The 26,078-nt window shown below is 38.6% G+C and overlaps 5 protein-coding genes across 5 annotated transcripts in view; 4 read left to right on the top strand and 1 right to left on the bottom strand.

The window, feature by feature from the left end:
* Nucleotides 1–2,270: 2,270 nt before the first annotated feature.
* Nucleotides 2,271–4,729, top strand: LOC141912988 (transmembrane protein 101-like). Its single transcript, XM_074804427.1, has 3 exons — nucleotides 2,271–2,448; nucleotides 2,709–2,889; nucleotides 3,836–4,729. Exons 1-3 carry the CDS (start codon nucleotides 2,330–2,332, stop codon nucleotides 4,295–4,297), a joined length of 762 nt encoding a protein of 253 aa, XP_074660528.1. The 5' UTR covers nucleotides 2,271–2,329; the 3' UTR covers nucleotides 4,298–4,729.
* Nucleotides 4,730–5,024: 295 nt separating this feature from the next.
* On the bottom strand, nucleotides 5,025–6,174 carry LOC141913083 (protein kish-A). Its single transcript, XM_074804526.1, has 4 exons — nucleotides 6,004–6,174; nucleotides 5,800–5,909; nucleotides 5,599–5,633; nucleotides 5,025–5,230 (listed from the first exon to the last, which is right to left on the bottom strand). The coding sequence occupies exons 1-4, from the start codon at nucleotides 6,004–6,006 to the stop codon at nucleotides 5,160–5,162; spliced, it is 219 nt and encodes a 72-aa protein (XP_074660627.1). The 5' UTR covers nucleotides 6,007–6,174; the 3' UTR covers nucleotides 5,025–5,159.
* A 71-nt stretch (nucleotides 6,175–6,245) lies between these two features.
* LOC141912588 (uncharacterized) lies at nucleotides 6,246–14,384 on the top strand. The gene is made up of 12 exons (XM_074803879.1): nucleotides 6,246–6,325; nucleotides 6,945–8,461; nucleotides 8,645–8,886; nucleotides 8,974–9,143; nucleotides 9,644–9,704; nucleotides 9,780–9,917; nucleotides 10,676–10,797; nucleotides 11,175–11,290; nucleotides 11,728–11,831; nucleotides 12,202–12,384; nucleotides 12,713–12,901; nucleotides 13,699–14,384. Exons 2-12 carry the CDS (start codon nucleotides 6,952–6,954, stop codon nucleotides 13,768–13,770), a joined length of 2,907 nt encoding a protein of 968 aa, XP_074659980.1. The 5' UTR covers nucleotides 6,246–6,325; nucleotides 6,945–6,951; the 3' UTR covers nucleotides 13,771–14,384.
* A 1,518-nt stretch (nucleotides 14,385–15,902) lies between these two features.
* Nucleotides 15,903–21,910, top strand: LOC141912492 (uncharacterized). The gene is made up of 8 exons (XM_074803725.1): nucleotides 15,903–16,790; nucleotides 18,594–18,825; nucleotides 19,263–19,343; nucleotides 19,439–19,583; nucleotides 19,812–19,855; nucleotides 19,947–20,029; nucleotides 20,455–20,637; nucleotides 20,896–21,910. Exons 1-8 carry the CDS (start codon nucleotides 16,617–16,619, stop codon nucleotides 21,211–21,213), a joined length of 1,260 nt encoding a protein of 419 aa, XP_074659826.1. The 5' UTR covers nucleotides 15,903–16,616; the 3' UTR covers nucleotides 21,214–21,910.
* A 143-nt stretch (nucleotides 21,911–22,053) lies between these two features.
* The window catches only part of LOC141912491 (serine/threonine-protein kinase BRSK2-like), a 35,776-nt gene continuing 31,751 nt past the window's right edge, over nucleotides 22,054–26,078 (top strand). The window contains exon 1 of the mRNA XM_074803724.1: nucleotides 22,054–22,253. Coding sequence (XP_074659825.1) covers nucleotides 22,181–22,253 — 73 coding nt within the window. The 5' untranslated portion in view covers nucleotides 22,054–22,180. The remainder of the gene's footprint in view (nucleotides 22,254–26,078) is intronic.

The following is a 26,078-nucleotide window of genomic DNA, read 5'->3' as shown; positions in this document are numbered from 1 at the left end:
AACTGAGATTTGACCTTGAATCAAATGATTGAAATATTTAAGATCAGTAAAATTATACATTTGAGGTATTGAAAATTCAATATTTTTGTGATTAGTTTTTGAGATTTAGTATTGAAATAATTGAACTTTCAAGTAACTGGTGTATTCAAATGAATAAAGATATTACCTGAATAGAATTGGGTAAGTATTTAGCAGTTTAGATACTCTAGTTTATTAAGATTTCGGATTCGAGAAATCTTTTAATGAAATTTCAGAGATTTGTGCTAGATTGTTGTGTATTGAATATTTGAGGTAACCAAGATAAGTAATTGAGATAGTTGAGGCTTAATAACTGAGATAAGGTAATGAATAAAAACTTACTGATGATACAAAACAGGTCGAGGGACCCGCTGTTCTTCACCGCCTCGACCTGTACCGCCTGCAAGATTTCAAGAACAAATGTGTACGACATTTTTCTAATTCTATCTTAATCTTCTTCTTCTGCTGCTGTATGTGTGTTGTTGGTCGTCGTTATTTTGATTTCTGGTGCTGCTGTTGATGATACTGATATCTGCTGCTGTTGCGTAATGGATGCTACTGCAATATTAATAAAAGAATAATTAATACCAAGATATTAGATAATCAATCAAGAAACATTTCATCAACAAAAAAAATCAAATGGACGTAGCATAACTTACCTGAAAATGGCCGAACTGGAAAGAGTGATCCCGTGACCGGGCCTTATATACCGACACCGGCGTGACGTCATATTGCACAAGACTGACCAATGACTAGTAATGATATTCCCGCCGAGAAGTTATGAATGGGATTGTCGCCACCAAAATGCCATTAGATTCGAATCCTGTAATGGTTCGCGATACTATTTCTTGTTAGGGGTGCCTCCACGTAGGAAAGCGCCGATGCCCATGTGCCAGTTGCACAGTCATTAAACACTAGTCTAAAACCAACTTAGTTATGTGGCCAATTTACCAACGTTATATGTGGTCAACTGACTAAGACTATATAGTCTTAAAATGTAAGATTACTTATGGACTTAAGAACGACTGATACAGCTGGCCCTTAAACTAAGCGTTGTATTGGACAGGGATTTTCTAATTTGACAGGAGCGTTTTCTAATCATAAAACAGGCTTATTAGAATAACATAGGACCTTCGGTGAATTCATCTCCTTCCTGCTCATTGGCTCTTTGATAATTCGTCTCGGGTAGATGTATCATTGTCATTCACTTAACCTTCTACCTTGCACGTTCGCTGATCTTTTTGAGGTCAATGCATCATCATCGAGGACTAATCGCCATTTTGTCGTTAATAGAAATACTAACGTAATAAAATCTTAAACGGTCCTAAACTTTTTGTTCTGGCATATATGGGTTTAGTTATCTATTGAATGAGACCATAATACGAATTTCGATGAACAGGCTACACTTGAGCTTGAAGAGGAGGTCCTAAACTTTGGAATCAAATTAGTCACACTATAAAATACAGTTAAAGTTTGAATATTTTCAAATCGAGGATGAAACGCCATTATTTACTTATCAATTTATAATCCTCTTTAGGAAATCCAGTCCAAACTGTCATATTCATGTAGCATATTGAGTGTGTTGTATTTCCATATTCCAAATATTTATCGTAGTTATATTTTTAACTTAGTTCTTTATTAACCAACTACTACATTTATTCTAACATTCCTTTTTTGTCAGTCACCGACAAGCCTTGCCTTTTTCTGAAACTCACTCTTATTTTACATCATACAAATTGTTTCTAAAATAAATGAACAATGAATAATTTGTTTTAAATTGTTTTGACTATGGGCTAAGCCTGTCCTGGACGGCAGCCACCTCTTATACCTTCCAGGGACCGGCGCGACTCAAGTGAAACGAGCCGGCGATGCGAGACTCAAGTTCCCGAGTCCAATGTCCATGATTTATTCGTTGTAATTCCATGTTGTGTGATTTAGTGTTACGGGATTCCGGGGTTTCCCGAAGAATGTAAAATCAAACAAGCAACAATTTTGGTTGATGTTGGCCGGGATTCAAGTACTGCGTCATAGTATATGAAATGAGTAAAAAAATCCCACAATGTGTGAAGAATCTAAAAAGTTTATTTAAAAATTAGAAATATTTCGGGTGGTTGCAAATGAATACAATGCACTTTAGACTGAAGAAGATGCCCCCGTGGATCACACTAATGTTAGCGGTGAATATCGTGAGCAATATTCCTACTGTGGCATGCGAGTAATATGTTAGTTCACATAATCGCCGTCAACGATATGCATAGAGGCAGCACTTGACAGATTACACAAACACTCGCCTCCCTATGTCTACTTCAAGATGGCGACCTCCATGGGAAAATTTCTCAAAAAGTTATCTTTTTTCCTATACACGCGGTTTCCATTCGCAAATGCGGTTACTTTACTGATGTTGCTAGGTGAAAGAGCTACTAGAGAAAAGTATGTTTCAACTTCACCTGAGTTACTAATTGTTCTGAATTTTTTATGGATGATTTGATTATAATAGAACTCGCCTGACTTTTTTTTTGTAGTTAGTAAGTTACTAGTTAGTTACCTAATCGTTGGTGGTAAGCTTTTTATAATCGGATGGGCTTATACCAAATTCGTTTATGAATCTAAACCACTGACAGGCCGCTGACTGCTCCCCGGTCCTATCCACTGGTCCATCTGACATGACCCTGCTGGCTTTTTCATTTCAGTTACCCATTTCTTCCTCCAAGAGTCATCTTCATTAACGTTGGTTTATTTATCGTTGTCGGAGTTTGTTTATCATCGAATTTAAAAAGGAAAGAGGCGTGTTTAATTTACTGTGGGCAGTTGTTATATATGGGGTATAGCATCTGGAGCGTCCCTGCAGTCAGATATCGGGAATGGGTCCGGGTAAGTAATAAGTCTGCTGTGATTTAAAGTTTTTGTTAACTAAGCACCTGGGGCCGGTTGCATAGTCATGGCTTAGACTTAAGACCAGCCTAAGACCAACTTAGTTCTATATCCAATCTAACAACTTAAGACCAGTCTTAAGATTAAAGACCCTTTTTGGACTTAAGTCACGACTGTGCAACGGGCCCCTGGTTGTTAGTTAAATAATCATTGGTGGTAAGCTACGATTGTGAAACTATTAATTTTGAACTATAGCTTAGATCATCCAGTATGCATCCCCAAACTGTGGTTTCTGACCCTTATTGTAAAAATCGATAATACGTAAGGTAAAATGACATTAACAAGAATAATTCCTGGAACTACAGTTAATGCTTTTAAAAAAAAAGTTAAAAACTTTCATGTTTCCTAATGCTTTAAGTGCTTAGAATACTCCTGGGGCCAGTTGCACAGTTGTGACTTAAGTCCAAAAGTGGTCTTAAATCTTAAGACTGGTCTTAAGTTGTAAATCTTAAGACTGGTCTTAAGTTGTTAGATTGGCTCTAGAACTAAGTTGGTCTTAGACTGGTCTTAAGTCTAAGCCATGACTATGCAACCGGCCTCTGTGTTTAATCTCAGGGTTGAATAAGTATTTTATGTGAAGCATAGTGAATATTTGAATCCAGGGGCCAGTTGCTCAAAAAATGGTTAGAGTTAACCAGTGGATAGTTGACATAGTGACAATTAAAAGTTCATTGTTACTATGGTATTTATCCGCTGGTTACCTTTAACCAACTTTTGAGCAACCGGCCCCAGTGTTTTATCTTGGGTTGAATAAGTATTTTATGTGAAACATAGTGAGTCCTTTTAGAAAATAGTGCTATATGAAAGCATATTTTATTAATGGGCAAATTTGAATCCACTTTCTCGATGCATTTGAATGAATGTGATTATTGTTATTATATTTCAGGTGCGGATGTTAATACGTATAATCGGTACGGTCGGTGTATACACGTTGTTAGCGTTCATATCGAGCGCGCGTAACTCGTCGAACGAACTGCGTCGACTCGGCGAAACGGTTACCGGTGTTTATTTACTGTGCTACGCGTATTCGATCATGAATATACCCGAGGAAACGGAAGCGTTTAAAGATCACGTTTTGTACGGCGACCTTATGATTTACGTCGTGGTCGGCGCTCTCGCTATCGGTGCTTTAACTTGTCTCAGCGGACGGTATATCGTCGACGTCTGTTATTTGATAGTTTTAGTGTTATTATTTTTGACGTTATCGATCGAAACAGACACGCGTTACTGGCGCCGACGCGGTTTAGACTTTTGGAACCAAATACGGATGATTTTCGACAATGTGACGGTTATAGTAGGGTTTTTGTTTATCGGATTAAGTGGGAAAGTGAAACCTCAGATGGTTTGAAAGATTTATTATTCACGGATAATGTTTGAAATCTCTTGTATATATTTTTGTTTTTCTTGGTGCGTTAACTAACTGCTCACACTGTGATTTTTTTGGTTGTTACCCAAAATTTAGCGGTACATTCGAAATCTATAAGTCATCTTATTTTTTAATCACAATTTGAGTATTTCCAGTAAACCTCGCCTAACTCAAAATGGAACTGGCAAAATCAGTAAGGGATGTCCCAGTTTAGGACAGTCAGAAGAATGATTTCATTTTCGTCAAGAGTTAGTCAAAAAAGAAAGGCGATGATTTTACTGTTCTAAGTGAGAGTTGTCACCATAATGACATCCTATGACAACTTGAGTACGATTGTACCTTATTACCTAACTTTTATTTTAAGGCCAAGCCAACTTTTTATTGCTGTCATGTTCAACAATGGTATTATTTCATCTCTAATATACTTTCTTTGTATCAAAATTCTTTGCTTTTTACCTTTGCAAAGTCAACTAGTCATCTCTGGCCCGGTCAACTCCATGGCAAGGGTTGTCGACTGTATCGTGAACACACGATAAAATGCTCCATGTAATCTGTATTCAATCATGAGACTTGAAAGATTCAATTTAGCAGCCTGCTTCGGATTTTGGACAGTCAAGATCCTAAAGCCTTTGACCATCAAGAGGACAGAAAAACAAGGACATATATATATATATATATATATATACAATAGTATTTTATTTCATGTTGACATCTACACAATTTATACAGGAATTTGTTTCAAAGAGAATTTTATAAAATTCCACCGACATCTGAACCGACATTGACCCCATAAAGCACCATCAGTAATTGCTAGCATTATGCCCGTGATTAGAAGTGGATGGAATCAGGACAGGAACAGGATACTGAACGCCATAGCGATACAACATACAGCTACATATGGACTCTTCCTTTCACCTGTTGTAGAAATAAATAATAGCACAGATGAATAAACGACGCATTAAGCTTTACTCATAACTACCAGGGTCAGTTGCATAGTTGAAATGGTTTAGTCCAAAAGTGGTCATTAAGCGTTAAGATTAGCAATAGAACTGAGATAGTCATAGGACTGTTCTCAACTGACCTGTCTGTGGTTTATTTCACGATCGGATATTTTCACAAACCACATGACCATATCACAGTGGTATAAGCCCATCTGATTATAAAAGCTTACCACCAACGATAAGGTAACTAACAAAACTGACCCCTGGTATGCCAACTAGTTTCAGGTATTGATATTCTAAATAATTGAAAATTCTAGCTTCAAAAAGTAAGAATCTATTTACCTATTCTTGCCGATTTCCAAAATATACCTAGCAATCTGAAATCAAAGATAAGAAAAGTCATAATTGATGAATACAATAATTGATGCATAGTATGTACAGATAAACCGATTATTAACGAAATTACGGTCCAAAACATTGCACGGAGAGCAGGTGTGTCAGACAGTAGTGGACAGACCGGTTAATTCCATCCATTTAACTTACCCTTCTTTGTTCTTATCCAAAATACTTGGCGCAATCGAACGTAAGTACGCACATGTGCAGATCAATAATAAAACCACAGTCAGTAAACTTTGAAAGTTAAACAGAGCTGACTGAAAATAATAGTAAAATATCAAAATTAACGGTTCCTGGCGATAAATAGTACAACTGTCTAACATTTATCGATAGATTTCTCATAAAGTTTACCATGATTTTCACATAAATTTCAACGCGCTGAGTTCCTCTTACAAAACGACGGACACTGGACACCAGCTGATGATTGAGTCTATAAACGGTTTATTTGATTCGACTAATAATCACCGATCGAGGGCTGTCAAATACGTGTACTATCTATCAATAAAGTGTGTCGTTTGAATTGATGATTTGCTAAAAACACGGAATCGGAGTTAACGCGATTGAAACCCAAATTAGTCCGGCTTCCGGGTTTTACAACTGACTGTGAATATAGTTGAATTGAATTGAATTAGGGCCCCAAATGTCACTTTGTTTTCGAGGTTATTTTCTAAAGGTAAGGATTTATAGGCCCCTCTAATTGCCTTCGAAATAATTTCGTAGTTCGAAATTCCATTACTTCTTTGGCTGGCATTGATCTTAGGGATTGAAAAGGCGCAAAAAGCCAAAAAGCCCCAGAAGAAGAGAGAGAAAGTTCGTGGTGGCGTTTAGAGCATCCCTGCCCCTTCGACCCGGCAAACAGTCACCCAACCTTGCTTGCCAGGGTTTGGTTCCCACTAACCAAGGCTCACTTGGGTTCACCAACGCAACACAAACCCTCACTGCAATCCTTTCCTGGTTTATTGCACCACCCAAAAACCCTCTTTTTCACGGGCAGATTCACTCTCTAGTGGCAACTTGTTCGCCCAAGAAATCTTTGGTGGTGTAATAAACCAATGAAGGGTCTGTAGGTAGGATCTATGTTGGCATGAGCTTTGGCGGTTGGCAAACAAATACCTAGTAGATGAGGATGACTGTCACTAATAACCTGAAAGAAAATGAGCTGGACACTTAATAGGCCTAGCCCTAGGTTACCCTGTTACCGGGCCTCTCTTTTCGTTTTGACCAAACATGGCTGTGATTGTGTAGTTTACAGTGTATTTAGGGAAGAACTACATCTGTTGTTTCTTTTTCAGTGGCGTCATGAATGAAGCGACGATGGATTACTGCGATAACGCTACGATGAAACGTCCCCATTTATTAGTAACCGATGACAACGCTGATTCATCAGTTGTGACAGCCAATCAGAACACAGTTGAGATAAGCGCCGATAGAACAACAATCAAACGTCGTAGACTATCAGTAACCAATGACAACGATCATTCACCAGCTGCCAATCAGCACACAGACATTGTTAAAACTGAAGCTTTAAATGCTGTTAAAACAAAAGTGGTAGGAGACATTGATAAAACTGAAAGCGTAGACACCATTAAAACTAAAGCTGTAGACACTGTTAGAACTAAAGTTGTAGAAATTGACACAAGTGTAGTTGTAGAAGACATCGATCAGACTGAAATTGAAGACATTGGTAAAACTAAAGTCGTAAACAATGTGGAAACTGAAGTTGAAGAAGACACTGATAGATTAAGAACTAAAGCTGTAGAAGGCACTTTTAAAACTGAAGTTGTAGGCGACAATGGTAAAACTGAAGTCGTAGAAGGCAATGGTAAAACTGAAGTTGTAGAAGGCACTGATAAAACTGAAGTTGTAGAAGGCAATGGTAAAACTGAAGTTGTAGAAGGCAATGGTAAAACTGAAGTTGTAGAAGGCACCGATAAAACTGAAGTCGTAGAAGGCAATGGTAAAACTGAAGTTGTAGAAGGCAATGGTAAAACTGAAGTTGTAGAAGGCACCGATAAAACTGAAGTCGTAGAAGGCAATGGTAAAACTGAAGTTGTAGAAGACACTGATAAAACTGAAGTTGTAGAAGGCAATGGTAAAACTGAAGTCGTAGAAGGCAATGGTAAAACTGAAGTTGTAGAAGGCACTGATAAAACTGTAGTCGTAGAAGGCAATGGTAAAACTGAAGTCGTAGAAGACAATGGTAAAACTGAAGTCGTAGAAGGCAATCGTAAAACTGAAGCTGTAGAAGGCAATGGTAAAACTGAAGTTGTAGAAGGCACTGATAAAACTGAAGTCGTAGAAGGCAATGGTAAAACTGAAGTTGTAGAAGGCAATCGTAAAACTGAAGTTGTAGAAGGCAATCGTAAAACTGAAGTTGTAGAAGGCAATGGTAAAACTGAAGTTGTAGAAGGCACTGATAAAACTGAAGTCGTAGAAGGCAATGGTAAAACTGAAGTTGTAGAAGGCAATCGTAAAACTGAAGTTGTAGAAGGCAATCGTAAAACTGAAGTTGTAGAAGGCAATCGTAAAACTGAAGTTGTAGAAGGCACTGATAAAACTGAAGTCGTAGAAGGCAATGGTAAAACTGAAGTTGTAGAAGGCAATCGTAAAACTGAAGTTGTAGAAGACAATGGTAAAACTGAAGTTGTAGAAGGCAATCGTAAAACTGAAGTTGTAGAAGGCAATCGTAAAACTGAAGTTGTAGAAGGCAATCGTAAAATTGAAGTTGTAGAAGATACTGGTAAAACTAAAGTCATAGATACTGTAAAAACTGAAGAGTTAATTGAAGGAGAAATGAGTGATATTACAGGTAAGTAGTTCTCTTCCTTTCATCTGGGCCCAGTTGCCAAAATGGCGTGTCTTTAAGTTGTTAGTTTGGGCTATACAACCGAGATGATCTTAAAACCCCAAGTGCTGAGAGTGCAACTAATACCCGGGTCTCGGTTTAATTATAAACAGTTTGATATGTATTTTTTCTTCTATGATTCATCAGCTGAATCGCCTGTTCGTAAAACTCGCAGTAGAACTCGCAAAATCCCTGCTACAGTAGACTACACTGCTAACAGTTTCAATGTAAAAAAGGACGAGACAACTAAAGTGAATGATGACAGCAAGAATGATGATGTTTATGATGAAAGTGATGATGAATTTCTAATCGAACAAGAAGAAGAGTTAGAGAGAGAAATGTATGATTCGGATAGTGACCCGGAGTGGGCGCCTGCCGAAGAAAAAAGGGTATTTATTTTTGAAAACAAGTTTTTGGTTTTGGCTCAAAAAGGCAAGGCCCCTTCCTGTGATGCGTCTTTGGTTTTATTTCTGTAGAAAAAGTTTACGTACAAAGCCCGAGAAACAAAAAAGAAGGTTTTACCTTTACCCGTAGCCGTAGAATCGAAGTCACCTGTTATTAGTAGAGCCACATCTAGTCAACCTGAGAAGAATCGAATACTGAAAACACCGCGGTCACAAAGACATATTCTACCGAAACCAGTCATGTAAGTTCCACGTTTACTTTGGCTTACGGACGAGAGAGTGCATTGGGAAGAATTCATTCAACAATTCATAAATCTTGGTCCAATTCGGTGTAGTGCAAACCATACGACATACCAATATGTATCATCTCAAGTCATGGTCAGTGAAATTGATTTCTTTGTTGCTAAGAATGTGTCCTGCAAGGATTGTTCTCTCAGGCTTCAACTGTATGACGCCTGTGTTTAGCACTTCTAGTTGGAGGGAAGTAACTTACCGCCCCAAGTTCGGAAAGCTGATTAGGAAAAGCTGAAAAAGGTTGTAATCGACTGTAATCATAATTTTGCTTTGTGAAAGAGAAAGTGAAACTGGTCCCTTGAGCTACAGTACTCAGGAGTCATCTATCGTACTAGGATGGATGGAGAGTTGTTTCGCCCAGGGTGCACAAACCCAGATTCTAACTACGCCCAACCCTATTGTCATATTCGACTAGCAATTGAATTATGTATATTTTATATTGTTTCAGTAAAACGGTTCCTGTTAAATCTACCCCTGTACTTACACAAACAGTCACCTGTCCATGGGAGGTATGCATCTGTAGCTATCAGTTACTCATCTTTAATTTGCGACTCAATTAAAACGTTAGCGTGTATTGTTTTTAGAAAGGTACTTTCATCGTTGAAGACAAGGTATTTCCCGATGAAAATTGGCCGATTTGGCGCGTGGATTCGGCTGGGTTACTTCAAAAGTTCGAGGCAACGGATATGAACGGAGAAAAATGTCATAAAGCTTTCACAATAGTGAGTATAAGAATGAGGGGGATCCCTTCAACAGTTGCAGGATGAGGGGGATCAGCAGACCAGTGGTAGGATGGGGAGGATCAGCAGACCAGTGGCAGGATGAGGAGGGGGATCAGCAGACCAGTGGCAGGATGAGGAGGGGGATCCCTTCAACAGTTGCAGGATGAGGGGGATCAGCAGACAAGTGGCTCGGTGAGGGGATTAGCAGACCAGTGGCAGGATGAGGGGGAGGATCAGCAGACCAGTGGCAGGGTGAGGAGGATCAGCAGACCAGTGGCAGGATGAGGAGGGGGATCAGCAGACTAGTGGCAGGATGAGGAGGATCAGCAGACCAGTGGCAGGATGAGGAGGGGGATCAGCAGACCAGTGGCAGGATGAGGAGGGGGATCAGCAGACCAGTGGCAGGAGGAGGAGAGGGATCTAGATCAGTGGCTGGATGAGGAAGGGGATCAGCAGACCAGTGGCAGGATGAGGGGATCAGCAGACCAGTGGCAGGATTAGGAGGGGGATCTAGACGAGTGGCAGGATGAGGAGGGTTCAAGATTGTCCTAGGATCCAATAATGTGTCTTTGAATATATAAACATAAGTATGAATACAAAAAATGTCATGATTAATTAGATATTAATTGAAAATTTACATATTTGAGGAGGACACCCCCGAGCCATAAGAGCTGTATCTGAAGGGGAATGCCCTATAAGAAGAAAGGTACATTAGTGATTATATGATATGATTTGATATTTTGTTTCTATTGATGCAGTATACGTCATGGACTAATAATCATCACAATCGATACAGAGAAGTCAATGTGATCTTTAAAACTCATAGACGCGGTTCTGAAGTCGTTAAAGTGCTGAAGTATTGTCAACCAAAAGTTTTAGAGTAAGTACAGGGTGGCCATTGACTTGGAAATCTCGGAAAACTCAGGGAATCAGAAAACTTCAAAAAAGTCTGGGAAAACTCGCCTCAGGGTATTCGACAAATTTCACAAAAAACTCAAGGAATTCGGATAACGCTGTAGACCGCGTATTTATTTTATCAATACGAGATTTAACGGAAAATGAATGAATCGTAACATTTTAAACCTGGAAATTTCTCTGATTTACTCAGGGGAATTTTGTGAAATCACATGAAAAAATCAGAGGATTTGTAAATAGGCTGACCAACGTGCAGTAGTTCAGTTTATTGTTCGTCCCATGATGATTACGAGCGACTACCCGTAAAATCTGTATTGATATATTTTTATATTTTCTCTTCAGTTTGTGCGAGCTCGCTGAAAAAGAAGAAGATCCACTTCTCGAGGATTTCAACATGTATTTGCAAATTCTACTGAGTCAAGCTTTAGAGGATACGTTCTTCGAAGCGACTAAGGATGGTATGTGTGACAGTTCGTATTCAGTAGTTAGGACATCCTCTCATACGGTGTCATTAAGCCAGGTGTAGGTCGACCTTGCGATTCGAGGCGATCGTCGCGTTGCATCACAAGTGGGGGTGTAAGTCGGTTGCGACGCGATTGTCAGCGACTGTGTGTGACTAGTTGCTCCCAGTCGCAAGAGCGTGCAGGTCGGTTGCGACGGTTGCGTCGCGTCACAGAAAGTAGAACATGTGCGACTCATCGTGACTGGGGTCGCTGGCAGTCGCAAGGTAGTGTAGGTCGGTTGGTCGTTGCGACGCGATCGTCGCTGGCGGTTGCAGTGAGTCGCGTTACAATGAGTTGCAAGCTGTCGCAAGGCCGACCTACGCCTGGCTATATAGTCTGTATAAAGTGTCAATTTCTAATACGACGTGTTTGTGAATTTATGGTAATTTCAGATGAATTTTATCAAACTCCGTTACGACGTATCGTCAACACGTTAACGACACTTCAGGAGAAAATGACGTTACATCTGCAAAACGATTTGAAAATACGATTCCAGGTAAAATTGATCTCACTTTTAGAACTGGAAATTAGATTTGGCCGTTGAATTTAAAGATCCACTGTCTGTAGAACCTCGTTGTAACGACCTTGGATATGACGATTAATTAGATACATTATTTCACAAATCTACAATTTCCAAAAAGGATAAATTTTATAATTTCATACTGGATACGTATAACAAACTATCGGTTATAGTGTTAAGGTATTTGCTGTATCTTCCCCTGAAGTTTTTTGTAACAAGGTTCCACTAAATGTTGCAGAGATTTTGTCTGCGCGAAATTGATGCAGTATTTAAAAGAAATAAGATGTAATTTTTTTTGATGAATCGCGTTCATTGCATTTCGACTCTACCGTTATTTTTTTTGTAGGAAGAATTAAAGAAACGTCCATATTTACACATAACGCCGAGCAAAATCTTGAATAAAGCGTGTCAGGTGTGTTCACATTTACCGGTTCGTCCGATCGTAGCGGTGAAATCAGTAGAATTAACCGGCCACGCGTACAATAGAAAAACATTGAAAGCATTGCCAGCTTTTGGATCACAACACGCGGTATGTACACTGATGTTTATTCCAGGGTTCTTGAGAAAATCAGAGAGAAGTCGTGGAATTTGAGATTTTGGTGTCTCGTCGTTCTTGTTTGCACGAGAAATTGCTTGATAACGAAAACAGCTCCCACTGAGGATATGCTGAGCTGAAAAGAACCCTGTTTCTACTTCACAGATACCGATTAATTAGTTTTTCTGTGAATACAGTCGGGATTTGTAATATTCTCTACTGAATTTGTATGGAAATCAGCAGGATTTTGCACCAGCGCTTTATGAATGATATTTAGGAAATATTGACGGTAAATTAGCAGCGTTTTATCATCTATTTTCAGGAATTTGCTATTTGTGCCGAAGCGGTGACGGCGATCAAAACCTACCACGGACTGTTACACTTTCAGTTCACTACGTTTCGTCATTGCATTTCAAGAATCGATTTGGCAAAAGATACGTGGAAAGATATCGGCATGTTGAGCAATGAAATACTCGATCACTGTCTCAACAACAGAACCTGGGTAATCAATGTAAGTTGTCTACACTCAGTGATAGACAGGGGTGGATCTAGGAAAATTGGAAGACCAGGGGCGGATTTAGGGAGTGGTCTGGAGACTCATGCCTTCTCATTGATGTTGCCCTTAAAGTCATCCACTCAGATATTGCACAGAGCTGCCAACTGTTCCTGATTTTCAGTATTTGTTACTATTCCATAACAAGAAATACTGATTTGATATGTTTGATGCCTACAAAAATATGAAAGATGTTACGGAGAGTCTTACTGTTGATTACATGTAATTTGAACATTTTCTTTCACATTTCAATGAAATGTTACAGCAAAAAAATTCAATTTGTCACTGATAGCACTTTTCAGAGGTTGGCAGCCCAGATTGCATATTTTCAGTTGTTTGGTAGAACTCTCTTAATTCGGATGACTAGGGACTGTTTAATTAAAATTTATGTATAATCTGAATTATGAATAATACCCGGTAGTTTACATAGTTCCAGACTAAGTGGACTGAATATTTCATCCGAATTTAATGAAATCAGGATTGAAAGATCTGAATGATGCCAGTTCTACTGTATTTCTCTAAAAATTTCTAATACCGAGGGTGGGACTGCGCTAATAGCCTATGATGCCCTGCTTAATCTGAAAAATTTCATTTTTCATTTCATCTGGACCCCTGCCTTATTTTCCTAGATCCGTTCCTGGGGACTAGAATTCAAAATTCATGAGGACATCTCTCGGATAAAGCATCTACCGGTATGCTTAAGATCACAGCTCATTTCAAACTCTATTCAGCGCCGTTTTGATCTTTTTTTCCAGATTTTCGATGACTTTAAAAATCTCATAAAATCGGCGAATGAAATTCTGCACGAAGACGACGAGAATTCTTGAAGGTCGATTAAATTCTGCAGCGCATTTTGTCAATGTTTCGCTTTATGCAAACAACCATCATGTTATTTATTACAAATTTATACAAATCTCTTTTTGTTTTATTTGGAACAAACCGAACTCGTTGAATTTTGTTGAGGTAAGGCTAACAAAAATGATACCGTGTTTCTCCACATCAGCCGGGTGACTTTAATGAACTGCAATAAAATTTGTATACCGGTAGCTGCCCGGTCCTGTTATTGCTAGCTAGTCAGTAACCTGTCTGTGGTTTAGTTTCACGATCGGATATTTTCACAAACCACAAAAGCCCATCCGATTATCAAAAGCTTACCACCAACGATTAGGTAACTAACTAATTGCTAGCCTGATGATGATTTTTTTACAAGTTATGTAGGGTAAGATAGGCGGCCGGCCGGGTCAACTTGGCATATGCAGAAACAAGGTATCAATTTTCTTAAGCCTGATATGTTTTTTTTTCTATTCTGTTTTTACGACAGTCGTGGATGTTTTTTCTTCCTTCTCGCATTTATTATGTCTGTGTTGATACTAAATGTATCAATAGTTTATTATGTCTGTGTTGATACTATAAATGTATCAATAGTTGTAGTAATTCTATATTGTGCATATCAATAAAGATTATTTTAATTGATATCACCAGAAAATTTCGTTCATTTCATTGTCTTTCCTTTTGAGTCATTGCCCTTGTCTCGCTACCATTGACAGAGTTGATAAGCATTGGGGATGTCAGCACGGGGAAGCCTCAAATCTAAAACTTCAACCGATTCAAACCCTTGGTTTGCAGCGGGTGGTCTGGGCTAATTCCCAAGGGCTGGTATTTGAAGTTTGGGGGTGATCTGTAGCTAAGACCAGATATTTTTACAAACCACATAAGCGCATCCGATTGTAAATACGCTTACCACCAGACGAATAGGTTAACTAAGATCCAGCTCCCCTGTACTATATATAGCCTACTATATAGAACGTATACATGTACATAGACAGGGATACTGGATGATTATAAGCCACGGTTCACCCCACACTTCAAATACGAGTCTATAGTGAGCTAGTAAGTGCAACTTTTTGCAAAAGAAATTTCGTTTGGCCTAGATTTGTGCTTAATATCCACAAAAGTGTTACTTTTTGCCGACTTAGGTTAGAAAGATAAAGATTTTGGAAATGTAGATGCAATGAGGTGCATTCTGAGTAGTCAGTAACCTGTCTATGGTTTAGTTTCACGATCGGATATTTTCACAAACCACATCCGATTATAAAAAGCTTACCACCAACGATTAGGTAACTAACTACATTCTGAGCGCACCTATGCAATATAGTAGAAAGAAAATATTTCATTTGGTGATGAAGATTCGGTCACAATGCTTCGTAACGCAATTTAGATTTGCGGCTACCCATCCAGCATACTAGTTTGTTTTTTATATACATGTATTTAGTTGCTTGAAAAACTAAATAACTTTTAAATAGAAATGATCTTTATTTGGTTTAAACAGTTTTTGGATTTTGGTTTAAAAAGGACGATTCTGCAGGTTCCGTGAACTGATGGTTTCACAAATCTTGATGAGCAGTTACTGATGTCTATAAAATGGGCGCATTTCACCAAAAAAGTGCCACTACAAGTGCTGAAAAAATGCTTCCTTTGATTTAGCCAATTATCAAAAATACATGTATTTTTGTCACTATCCAGTGAATCTCTTCACTGGTGAGTCGCAGGCTACCAGTGAATCGCAGGTTCCTGCCCAGAGAAGCGAATTTGTTTCTCGGGGTAGGTTCTGGAAATTCTGCAACTGCCAGACTCAACGGTGACTCTGCCGTGAACGCCAAGCGGTCACTTCACTGGGATCACGTGATATCAACTACGCTTTTGATATTTAGACCTGCAAATTTATTTTTTGAATGTATAGACTGAAATACTGACAAATGACTAAAATATTGAAACTCGTCTCCTTGCTTCTCTATTTTTTCGAACTTTTCTATAGGGTTGTTGGAGGTAGCGACACTGTGTAATTCAGTTCTACACGACATGAAGTGGTGACACCAACAAACTATTGCCGCAGTTTGATATCAACAGCCGTCAGAGCGAATCAGAATCAGGATCAGATTCAGTAATAACGACGTGTAACCAGCGTTGCTCTTTCGTCCGTGGAATAAATATTTATTCACCTCAGTGAAGTTCATTGTTCCTTATTCCGTTACTTATTGAGAATTCATCTCCCAATAAGGTACAAGGAACAAGTAGCTGTTACTTGTTGCTTATTGGGAGATGAATTCTCAACAAGTAACGGAATAAGGAATAACGATCAAGTAATAAACTTCACTGGGGTATACCTGGTATTAGAAATTTTAAAGCCGCCTCTTGGACAGGGTCGGCAAAACACCGTGTAGAGGAAAATAATTGCGAACGGGGCAGAAACTGAACTTAGGCGTATCCGAGAGGACAATATACTGCGAATGTGCGTCGCATGAAATTAACGCGATTAAACAGGTCACTGATTGACGCCAGCGGTCTCTACGGCGCTCAACTGCATACTATAAACTATACACTATAAACATGTATATTCCACTAGATACCAATTACTGCACTCGGGACGAAATGGATCGGTGACGTGTTGTGCGAGACTCTTGCAAAAAGTTTTATTCGCGTACTTTACTAAATAGTGAACTATATCAATCATGGATTATATGTTTCGTTTTGTACGATCTTAAAAACCTGCAGAGTTTTTATTTACGAAACATTTCTCAGAAAGATTCATTCACGCCGCTAGGAATCTTTCACGCCGCTAGGAATCTTTCGATCGTCAACTTCTACTCAAAAGTGACCACGTTTTTAAACAACAATGGCTGCCTGTCATCCATCTTGGGTATCTGGACTAATTGTGGCATGGAGTATATTGGTGTTTGTAGCTGAAATAGCGATTGGATTGAAATCGCATTCACTCGGTCCAATCGTGCATGGACTTCACACTTTATACATTGCTGTCGAAGAAATTATTTGTCTCGTTACTCAAAAGGTATATACGTAATTAAATAAACGACCGTGCAAAAAAAAATCACCGAACAGCTTAGAATTCGCATCAGAAAACTATCTTTTTATTCCATTTCTCTGTTTCTTATCTTATCGAGGCTAAAGCAGTTTCTATGAGTTTAAGAAATAGCTCAAAAGCGAGAATCACAAAAACTGTACTGAGTTGATAAAGATTTAAGCTTTTGGCTGCTTTGTGATATGCCACATCAATTCTCTGTGTTTCGTTGCATTTCGTTTCTTCATTTTCACAATTATTCGATGTCTGAAGAATCGTTCGATTGAACGATGTACTATTGGTTTCGGCCACTCGAGAACAATAAGTAAAAGATAAGAAAGTTTATTTTATCTAGCTCTCGAGTCGCGTTGATAACGGCCAAATACAATTTCAATTGTGTTGAGGTCGTTAGTGAATTGTTTCCTCCGATTCACCGTATGGAAATATTACGATTTTTCCACTATTTATTATCATAATAGGTGTTTAAGAATATCAAGTCCTACGATGATAGACCCTTATGTTCTGCTGGCATTCTCACCCTTATTTTACCTGTGCGTTATTAGTACCTACAATCATTACCAATACACCTGTTCCCTGAAGGTTTATTGAACCATTATAAACTTATGTTTCATAAATGCGCACCATTCAAGATGATAAAACGATATTTAAACTATTATGAATAATTCAAATTAACTCTAAATGTTTTATAACAGCTGACAGTAATGCAGGTATATATATGTGTACATTTATTCCACGATTTCATATCAGACAATGACGTACGCACTTATAGATATAGATATATGGTTTAGTTTATGTCAGACGAAATAAATAGTTCGACGAATCAACGACTCGAAAGTATGTCGAAAGTATGTCGCATGTCTATCTGTATGTCTGGTGATCACTGGATGTCTGATGTACAGAGAAAATGGTTTCTTTGCGCTTGAAATGATTATAGAAATTCCACCAGTTATATATAGAAATATATTTGCATATGCGAAGCATTGATTGTTCACATTCACTTGAATGCTGTTCTTTAAATCCCCTGAATTGAAAATATATTCTTTTGTGGTGAATAGATCCGGGTTTTGGCGATCGTCTTTTCTCCCATGCGGAGTGTTATTGGGAAAATAATAATATTCATTCAATAATTTATGTGTAACAGCAGCTATAAGTTTCAAAGCAAATTCACAGATCCTGGTATCGTCAATGAACTAAGTTTGAACCGAACTAATTTGGCCTTGAAAACCATTCAGTTTGGGTCGCCAGTTTCATAAATCATTTAATATCAGATCAGCATGTGGTTTTCACATTAGTTGCAGTTGCTACCAGGGACTATCATTACTCTCCCAGAAAATGAATTTCTTAATGAACTATTCTTGTAAAAGGGCAAATTTAAACAGTTGCTGTTACCAAGGAATTTAAAAGGGACCTGTATCCACGGCCAAGGCAAACATGCAACTACAAACAGTGGAACCTCGTTACAACGAACTTCGGGGGACCAGAAAATATGTTCGTTATAACCGTTACCTCCAGTATGAAATAATTGACATTTTCCTATTTGGGACAAAATTCTTGGTTTACAATAACCGATAAATCGTTAAATCCGAGGACGTTGTAAACGAGGTTCCACGGTATATTGAACTTGATTCAATAGATATATAGTTAATAGTTACCGAAAATTCTTAAAAACAAGCTTTGAGAATGTCTGGTGTGACCCATGCCCACCCAACCAGTGGTCCAGGTGCAAAAACCGATATAAATCTGATCTTTTTTTTTGCTTCTTTATGTTTACAGATTGTACCGATGACGCGATCTGATAAGAACACGTTCGGTTGGGCTCGTTCTCAGATATTGGGTGTAGCAGTGAACAGCGTGTTTCTCGGAGCGCTGAATTTCTCCATGATAATCTCAGCATTAAAACGTTTCGCATCTGCTGAACATCTGCACGATCCGCTACTCATAGTGATCGTCGGTGCAGTGGCCACTGTAGCCGACATCTTCATGTTGATATTCGCCCAAGTCAACGGTAAGAAACCCGTATATCTTTTGAAAAAAAGGATAGTTTTTGCAATTTACGGTAAATCGAGAAAACAAATTTCTGATGGGAATTCGTTTTTCTGCTGAAAGACGATAAAGCTAGCATAGAAATTCGTCATATTCGAATATTATTAGCTGTTTCAACTCAATCTTACTAGTATAAATGATTTAGAAAAAAAATCTATTGGTATAATGTGTTGAGGAAGACTCTAGAGCTGATATGTTTATCGCCTCGTTTACTTCATAGGTTAATGACATTTTACTGTATAAACTAGAATTTCATTTTGTACTTCGATGCTTCGACAATTACGACTTTGATTGTTTTGGAAAAGTGTCAATAGAGGATGCAGATAGCATTAATATTATCAAAAATACATAAAATACATCTTTATGTATTTTTGATATCATCAAATAAACATTTTTCAGAAAAACTGAAGAGCAAACGAAAACTCCGCGAATCTGTGATATCACAAAAAGATGAATGCGAAGATTTAATGTCTCGTGAAAGTAAGTCGTAATTCATAACACCGAGAATTCCTTGTCGTCGTCAATGTCTTCGATGTTTTTGTGAATTAAGCCCCTGGTTTTTTTGCGGTGTTTAGGTGGAACGACGCCTTCTGAACTGATGTGTAACAAGAGGCGAACATTAGTTAATTTGATGGGCGCAGTCGTAATGATTATAGCTGGATTAGTGAGGCTGTATAACGATACCCAACACTGGACTATACACGCTGATACAGTAGCCAGGTACGACACATCTATTTAACCAGATGGTTGTTTTAGATATATAATTTTAAATACTCTTTTGTTTGTTGTTTTCCTTTTGAATGTCATTTAAAACCAATCGATATCCCTAGATTTTACCATAGTCAGTTACCAATGACCACTTCCTTTCAATCTAAAACATGTATATATGAAGCATTGATTTTACTCGTACATTATTTTACAGAATTCTATGTTATTTTCAATTTTCAGTTTATTCGTTGTTTCTATCATATTCGTGGGTACATTTCCAAAACGTTAGTACACATTAGTTTAGACAAAGACGTTCATTTCAAATTGCGTCTTATAACTAAATTATGAAAGATTTATTTCCATCTATTTTTGTAGTGAAAAACGCGTGTCTAGTGTTACTACAAGCCGCTCCCGGGAATATGACTGTCGTCGAACTTCAGGAAAAATTGCTGAAAGCTGTAAGTATCGAGTATCAGTAAAACCTGTTGAATATATTAAGTGTTCGGCCTTTCCTTCAAGTGAAACACGATCTTTGATAGTGATAATGCTTGACACCCTGATATGAGGTTGGAAGAACTTTGTGACGCATTTATCATTGAAAAAAAACAGAATTCTAAGTATCAAACACAAATAGATATGAAATATATGTTCAATAAGAATTAGGCATGAACAACAACAAAATATCTATAAATAAATATATATAAAAATATATATATAACCACTCATAGATTTAGACCGGATTTAAGACCACTATTGGATTTAAGTCACGACTGTAGACCCGGGCGCTGGGTTTTTCTAAACAGGGACCCTGTAAAATCTAACGAAACTTCATTACAAATAAGCACATCTATCTAATTATGTGTTTATATTTTTTTATTGACAGGTGCCTGGAATAATTAATCTGCATGAATTTCACATCTGGCAATTAACTAATGAGCACGTCGTTGCTACGGTTCATTTATGCTGTAAAAACGGCGAAGACTTTACTTTGTTATCCGACGAAGTTCGCAAATACCTGGTAAAACAGGGAATCCACAAGGTCACCATTCAACCCGAATTTACCAATGTAAGTACCCACAGAAATGTGACCGGTCATTCCCACGGTGTGGGATTTAAGTTGACTGGACCCAGATCCACAGTTATGGGTTCTAAATTGACTGGACCCCTGGGTTCCACGATTGGACCCCGTTCCACCGTTATGGGTTCTAAGTAAATTGGACCTGTTCCACAATTTGATTTAACTACATAGGAACAATAATACTTTTAGCCTAATATTTCATCTCATCCGATATTCTACCAATCGTTTAATTCTATTTCGTTTCAGCTCTCCTTCGATCAGTTCAAGACACTACATCGAAACAACAGCAGTCAGTGTGAACTGGAATGCGGGCCAAACTGTGAAAAATCGAAATGTTGTATTTACGAGGATCCAGAATACATGAATCGTTTAAAACGAACTGTAAGCTGCCGTAACGCTTCTGGCGACCGTAATGGAACCCTTACCCGTACTGAAAACTCCTTGTATTCTAATGAACGACATGATGGACACTCCCACGGAAACGGCCGCGGACACTCGCATGGTCATGGACACTCACGCGATCACGCACATTCTCATGGTGGACATGGGCATAGTCACTGTTAATAGATTTTCCCGTGACCAATAACGGTGTCAATCTTCGGCACGAGTGACAATTGGTTATTATCATGGACACATGTGACATATCGTGATGATCGTCTACCTCGGCAGTGTCGGAGATTCCCTGTGTCACAGGATTTCCAAATAACTCGGTAAATCGTTATCGACCAATCAGTAGACGGGAGGGTCCGGTGTCATGATATCGGTGCCCTTCTCGACCTAAGGGACAGGAATTTGGTCTATTCATGGATAAACTAGTTTTGGCCCGTCCATGGTCTATTCTAATGGGTCAGTCTATTCTACTCTATAGAATGTCCACTGGTGTATGCATGTTCGAATAAGGGTTGCCGGGTCATTATTACTAGGAAACTAATTGAGTAATTGAGCAGCGGCCCGCATAAGATCAGTAGTTCCAACTTCAGATAATTCTAACACTCGGGTTCCGTCAACACACTTTGCGGTTCTGGTATTTTCACTGACCCAGTGCAGTGGCCCAAAAAAAAGAGAAGAGTGTTGAAAAAATTTTTTAGTTCAATCCAATATCATTTTTCCTCCTGAAAACGGATCTCCGTGTAAAATAGCTGCACCAACCTTGTGATATTGATGTAATGATTGTACTTTAGTGTCTTAAGCGTATTAGATGGAATTGTGTATCTAATTATTAGAACGTTTTTTTATGAAAGATTTATTTTGATTTTCTGTATACATGAATAAAAATTTGACAGTTTTGTTAATCCGATATTTTTTGTTTGATAATTTGGGATTCGAACCTTTGATGGTTGCCGCTGGACCGGAGTCGACAATGTTTACAAATAGACGGCGCCACGTGGATGCTGTCAGAGCGAATGATGGCGGAGGATGCGGCTACTAGTGGATTTTCACGATTTTCTTGACATTTGGAGTGGATTAACATCGGATTAAGTCATTCGAAACGGTGGGATTTATGCGCTAGTGAAGATACGACTCAGAGGGAATGTCCTATAATAAGGACGACCAATACGTCGGCCCTTATAGGCTGGAAAAAACACTAGGAAAAGGACAAACTGGTGAGTGAGTGATGCTTGTTGGAGGATGCTGGATGCTGCTGTCATTTTCTGTGGTGTGATCGATGACAGTTTATATCTGGATCCCGTTCCGCAGTTTTTTTCTGGCTATGAACCCCACGCAATCCTAACACTCTGGAATTCCAGTTTTCATTCCTGAAAATGTGTACATTGATCAACAAAAGGGATGCCAGTCTGGGTGGGATATTGAGGCTTGAGCCTGAGATCGGGAAAGGGGATCAGTCTTTGTCGTCTCGTGAAGTGACTGATGATATTTATCTGTTTTCTCTCCTCCAAACTTGTCATTGATTATTCGTTGGATTATTATTGACTGAAGTTAATTTTCAATGATTTGAATTGAATTCTAATAATTGTAGTTTAAGAGATTAATTGAGTTCAGTGTTTAGATGTTATTGATTGTCTCTCTCTCTCTCTCTCTCTGTATTTGAGAGAGAACATGATGATGATGTATAGAGAATGAGTCATCTTTCTATCCAGTACTCACAGACTCTATACCGGAACCAGGCTACACTTTCATAGACTCCCAACAATAATTGATATCTGAGATGATTGAAATTTGGAACCGGTACATGTTCAGTAAGCTTCCAGGGATCCGTTGCCAGTGAGATCAGTCTAACACCAACATCATTCTGTAATATAGCCAATCTAACCATGTCTTCAGTGTCCTTCCAGCGCAAGCAGATTTGATAGATAGGGACAATTTAGGCCTATTTTGTAAACAGAAATTTCTATGGCTCTTAATTTGCTCATTGTGAACTCGACCCTCGAATTCCCCTGATACCCATAGAGCTATCACCGAAATCCCGAGCTCCCTAATTATTGATTGAGTTATGAATATTTTGTTATAGTCATGAATACATAGTGTAGGCATAGACCTCATAGGTCGACAGTATGAGAACATCGCTTACAATTACACCTAGAACAATTAGAGGATTCGAATTTGAAATAAATGTCAAATTGATCAGCGGTTGTATCAGAATAGAATAAAACTGTAAAAACAATCAGACAGACAGAAAAAGGCAGTAGCAGCAGCTGCAGCAGCAGCAGCAGCAGCAGCTGAGTGGAGAGATCTGTGATAGACATCTCTTTAAAACTCAGTTTCACCTGCCTTTATCTCTACGAGAAATACATAGAGAAATTGGAAAAAATTGAAAGAAAACCAGGATTTTGAACCAGTAGGGAGTCGTTAGTTCATATTCATCTCAGTGCAACATACATTATCTTACTGGGGTTTGAATAACTATATTCAGCACGTATTGTAGATTCCATGGGGCCCTGTAAGCCTATCCCTCATTTATATTCCCAACTCTTTATCACCATTCTTCCAATATCCACGTGTTGTCAGGACCTCGCTCAAGATATTATTATTGAATTTAATTAAAAATGAACTGATAGATAGACATATAGGCAGGCTGCCAGTTTAAAGAAGATTCATGAATGAACTAGAAACACCAAACATTCTCAATAGGACAACATTATACATTCTCTAATTCATTTTGAAATCATACATGTTTAACATTCTCCAATTCGTAATCATCCACACATTTCACGTGTGTTAAGGATATTAGACCTTCTATCAGCACAAACTGATCGCCACACTCGTGGCTCGCGATTTCATCTGAGACATTTTTGATTGAAAATGAACCATCCAAAAGCACGAGACATTAGACATTTTTCATGGAAAATATTGCCGTCTAAAGATTAGAACGTGTATTAATTGTATATGATAAAATGTTTAGTGTTTGTATGATGAATGTACCACATATTACAGTAGTTATGATAATCACAGAGTGTTGATTACAGCGTTGGTTTTTGATTGATATTGCATAGCAACTGGATCCATTCGGCATCAATCTCTGTGCGTCTCCTCAGCTGCTGCTGATACACAGTCAGTCACATCTACTGAAACATTCATAAAATGGCTGCTGCCGCCTCCGCTGACAAATTTCAACCTCGTACGGTGGCATTCAGATATTTTATTGATGATCTCGTTGTTCTATGCGATCTGGTCTTCGGTGTTTAGCGTTTCATCTCTTCCCGCGCTGTTTCGTGTCACAGCGGCTCGCCCGCGATTGATAGTGAATCGGGATAAATCCAGCATCAATGTCCAACACTAGTACTATTCCTAAATACGCCTAATAAACATAGGGATACCAGAGCTGGCAACTGTGCCTGATTTTCAGTATTTGTTACTATTTTATAACAAGAAATACTGATTTGATTTGTTAGTTTGATGCATATGTTAATATGAAAGATGTTACCGAAGGTCTTACTATTGATTACTGATTAATTTGAACATTTTCTTTCATATTTCAATGAAATGTTACTGGAAAAAAATTCAATTTGATACTGATGGCACTTTTCAGAAGTTGGCAGCCCCGGGATAGTGTGGTTGGTGATTGTTACTGGTTTCATTCGTTCACTATCAAATGTAACAAGTGTCGAGTTTTTCGTTGCTGCTCTGTTTGGTTTCGATATTCCCCACACGTATCACTGGTAAAATTCATCTTATTACCTCAAGTCGTCGTTTAATTGGAAATATGTCAATCATCGCGCGTATGATAAAATGCATCAACAGTTTGTATCCGTTTATGCAGAGTTTGATATCAACCTGAAGAATCTGTTTATAACTCCAGCCCAGGAGTCGGTACTCCAAGCTGTCGGCGATGATTTTATTTCAAATTTCTAGATTTGTAGATTAGTACCTTCACTTAATTAAAAATAAGAGCCCCTCTCATTTACCAATGGTAGGTGTAGTGACCGTTTTTCATACATTGGTCATTTATCAATCCACGGTTCATGCGTTCGTGGTGTTGACTGAGTATCTTGTCAATGGTTCTTCTTTTTCACCGTAATTGGAAAAGAAACTTCAGCCTCTCTCGATAATGCCCTTCGAGTGGCGCTCGGTGGGTTGAGGGAAAAGGAACCACCCACCTGCTAGTAATACCTTTCAGGAGGTAATTGAATGTTATAATCATGGAAAGGTCTATTTTCAGTTCAGTTACTTATTTACATCGGTAACAATTGTTGCAACCCGGTATTCAAAATCCACAAATTGACAATTGTCTAAATCGAAAATTGTACACAGATGGTCCTGAGAGGTGTAGTGTACTAGGGGTTTGTACTGACTGGAGGAGACAGTACTGTGTCGTGTCAGAGGTAAATATCGAGTTAGCCTTGAGGATACTGCAACTGCAATAAATCAATAACTATCACTGCCGTTCGTATATTGCTGTATATGGTTGAATGATACAGGTAATGAACCTCGAGAATTTTCTGCTCTGGAATTAGCGACCACTGTGAACTCGGTACATCCTGCAGTTTAACGGACATCATCCGCTGCATCGGTATGCAATTAGTAATTCCTCACCGGGTTAAAACCTGATGACATCTTGAGACTGTGTCATAGTACAAACTCCTGCTCTCCCTCAGCAGGGATTCAAACCCGATGACATCATGTCATAGAACAACCTCCTGCACTAGAAGACATGCTTCCTCAGCAGGGATTCAAACCTGATGACATCATGTCATAGAACAACCTCCTGCACTAGAAGACATGCTTCCTCAGCAGGGATTCAAACCTGATGACATCATGTCATAGAACAACCTCCTGCATTAGAAGACATGCTCCCTCAGCAGGGATTCAAACCCGATGATATGACATGACACTCTGTCATAGTACAAACCCCGGTTCTAGAAGACACATCCTCCTACACAGGGATTCAAACCTCCACACATTATGAGACTCTAGACTTTTACCGTTACAAACCCTGCCCAAATGTGATTGGTTGAAGGTATGTTGACATT

Source organism: Tubulanus polymorphus, chromosome 11, assembly GCF_964204645.1.
Source record: "Tubulanus polymorphus chromosome 11, tnTubPoly1.2, whole genome shotgun sequence".
Taxonomy (NCBI): domain Eukaryota; kingdom Metazoa; phylum Nemertea; class Palaeonemertea; order Tubulaniformes; family Tubulanidae; genus Tubulanus; species Tubulanus polymorphus.
The sequence above is the reverse complement of the archived record's forward strand: the minus strand, read 5'-3'. Positions and strand labels throughout refer to the sequence as shown.

What these genes read in the sequence shown, in the direction of transcription:
- LOC141912988 (XM_074804427.1), top strand. Translation starts at nt 2,330, where the DNA reads ATGGCGACCTCCATGGGAAAATTTCTCAAAAAGTTATCTTTTTTCCTA. An exon ending in GAAAGAGCTACTAGAGAAAA is followed by an intron (nt 2,449 to 2,708) that starts GTATGTTTCAAC and finishes TTTTCATTTCAG; the next exon opens with TTACCCATTTCTTCCTCCAA. An exon ending in GATATCGGGAATGGGTCCGG is followed by an intron (nt 2,890 to 3,835) that starts GTAAGTAATAAG and finishes ATTATATTTCAG; the next exon opens with GTGCGGATGTTAATACGTAT.
- LOC141913083 (XM_074804526.1), bottom strand. An exon ending in TTGGATAAGAACAAAGAAGG is followed by an intron (nt 5,634 to 5,799) that starts GTAAGTTAAATG and finishes CTTTGATTTCAG; the next exon opens with ATTGCTAGGTATATTTTGGA. An exon ending in TTGGAAATCGGCAAGAATAG is followed by an intron (nt 5,231 to 5,598) that starts GTAAATAGATTC and finishes TTTCTACAACAG; the next exon opens with GTGAAAGGAAGAGTCCATAT.
- LOC141912588 (XM_074803879.1), top strand. Translation starts at nt 6,952, where the DNA reads ATGAATGAAGCGACGATGGATTACTGCGATAACGCTACGATGAAACGT. An exon ending in TGTCAACCAAAAGTTTTAGA is followed by an intron (nt 10,798 to 11,174) that starts GTAAGTACAGGG and finishes TTTTCTCTTCAG; the next exon opens with TTTGTGCGAGCTCGCTGAAA. An exon ending in CTTTTGGATCACAACACGCG is followed by an intron (nt 12,385 to 12,712) that starts GTATGTACACTG and finishes ATCTATTTTCAG; the next exon opens with GAATTTGCTATTTGTGCCGA.
- LOC141912492 (XM_074803725.1), top strand. Translation starts at nt 16,617, where the DNA reads ATGGCTGCCTGTCATCCATCTTGGGTATCTGGACTAATTGTGGCATGG. An exon ending in CACGCTGATACAGTAGCCAG is followed by an intron (nt 19,584 to 19,811) that starts GTACGACACATC and finishes TTCAATTTTCAG; the next exon opens with TTTATTCGTTGTTTCTATCA. An exon ending in CGTGGGTACATTTCCAAAAC is followed by an intron (nt 19,856 to 19,946) that starts GTTAGTACACAT and finishes CTATTTTTGTAG; the next exon opens with TGAAAAACGCGTGTCTAGTG.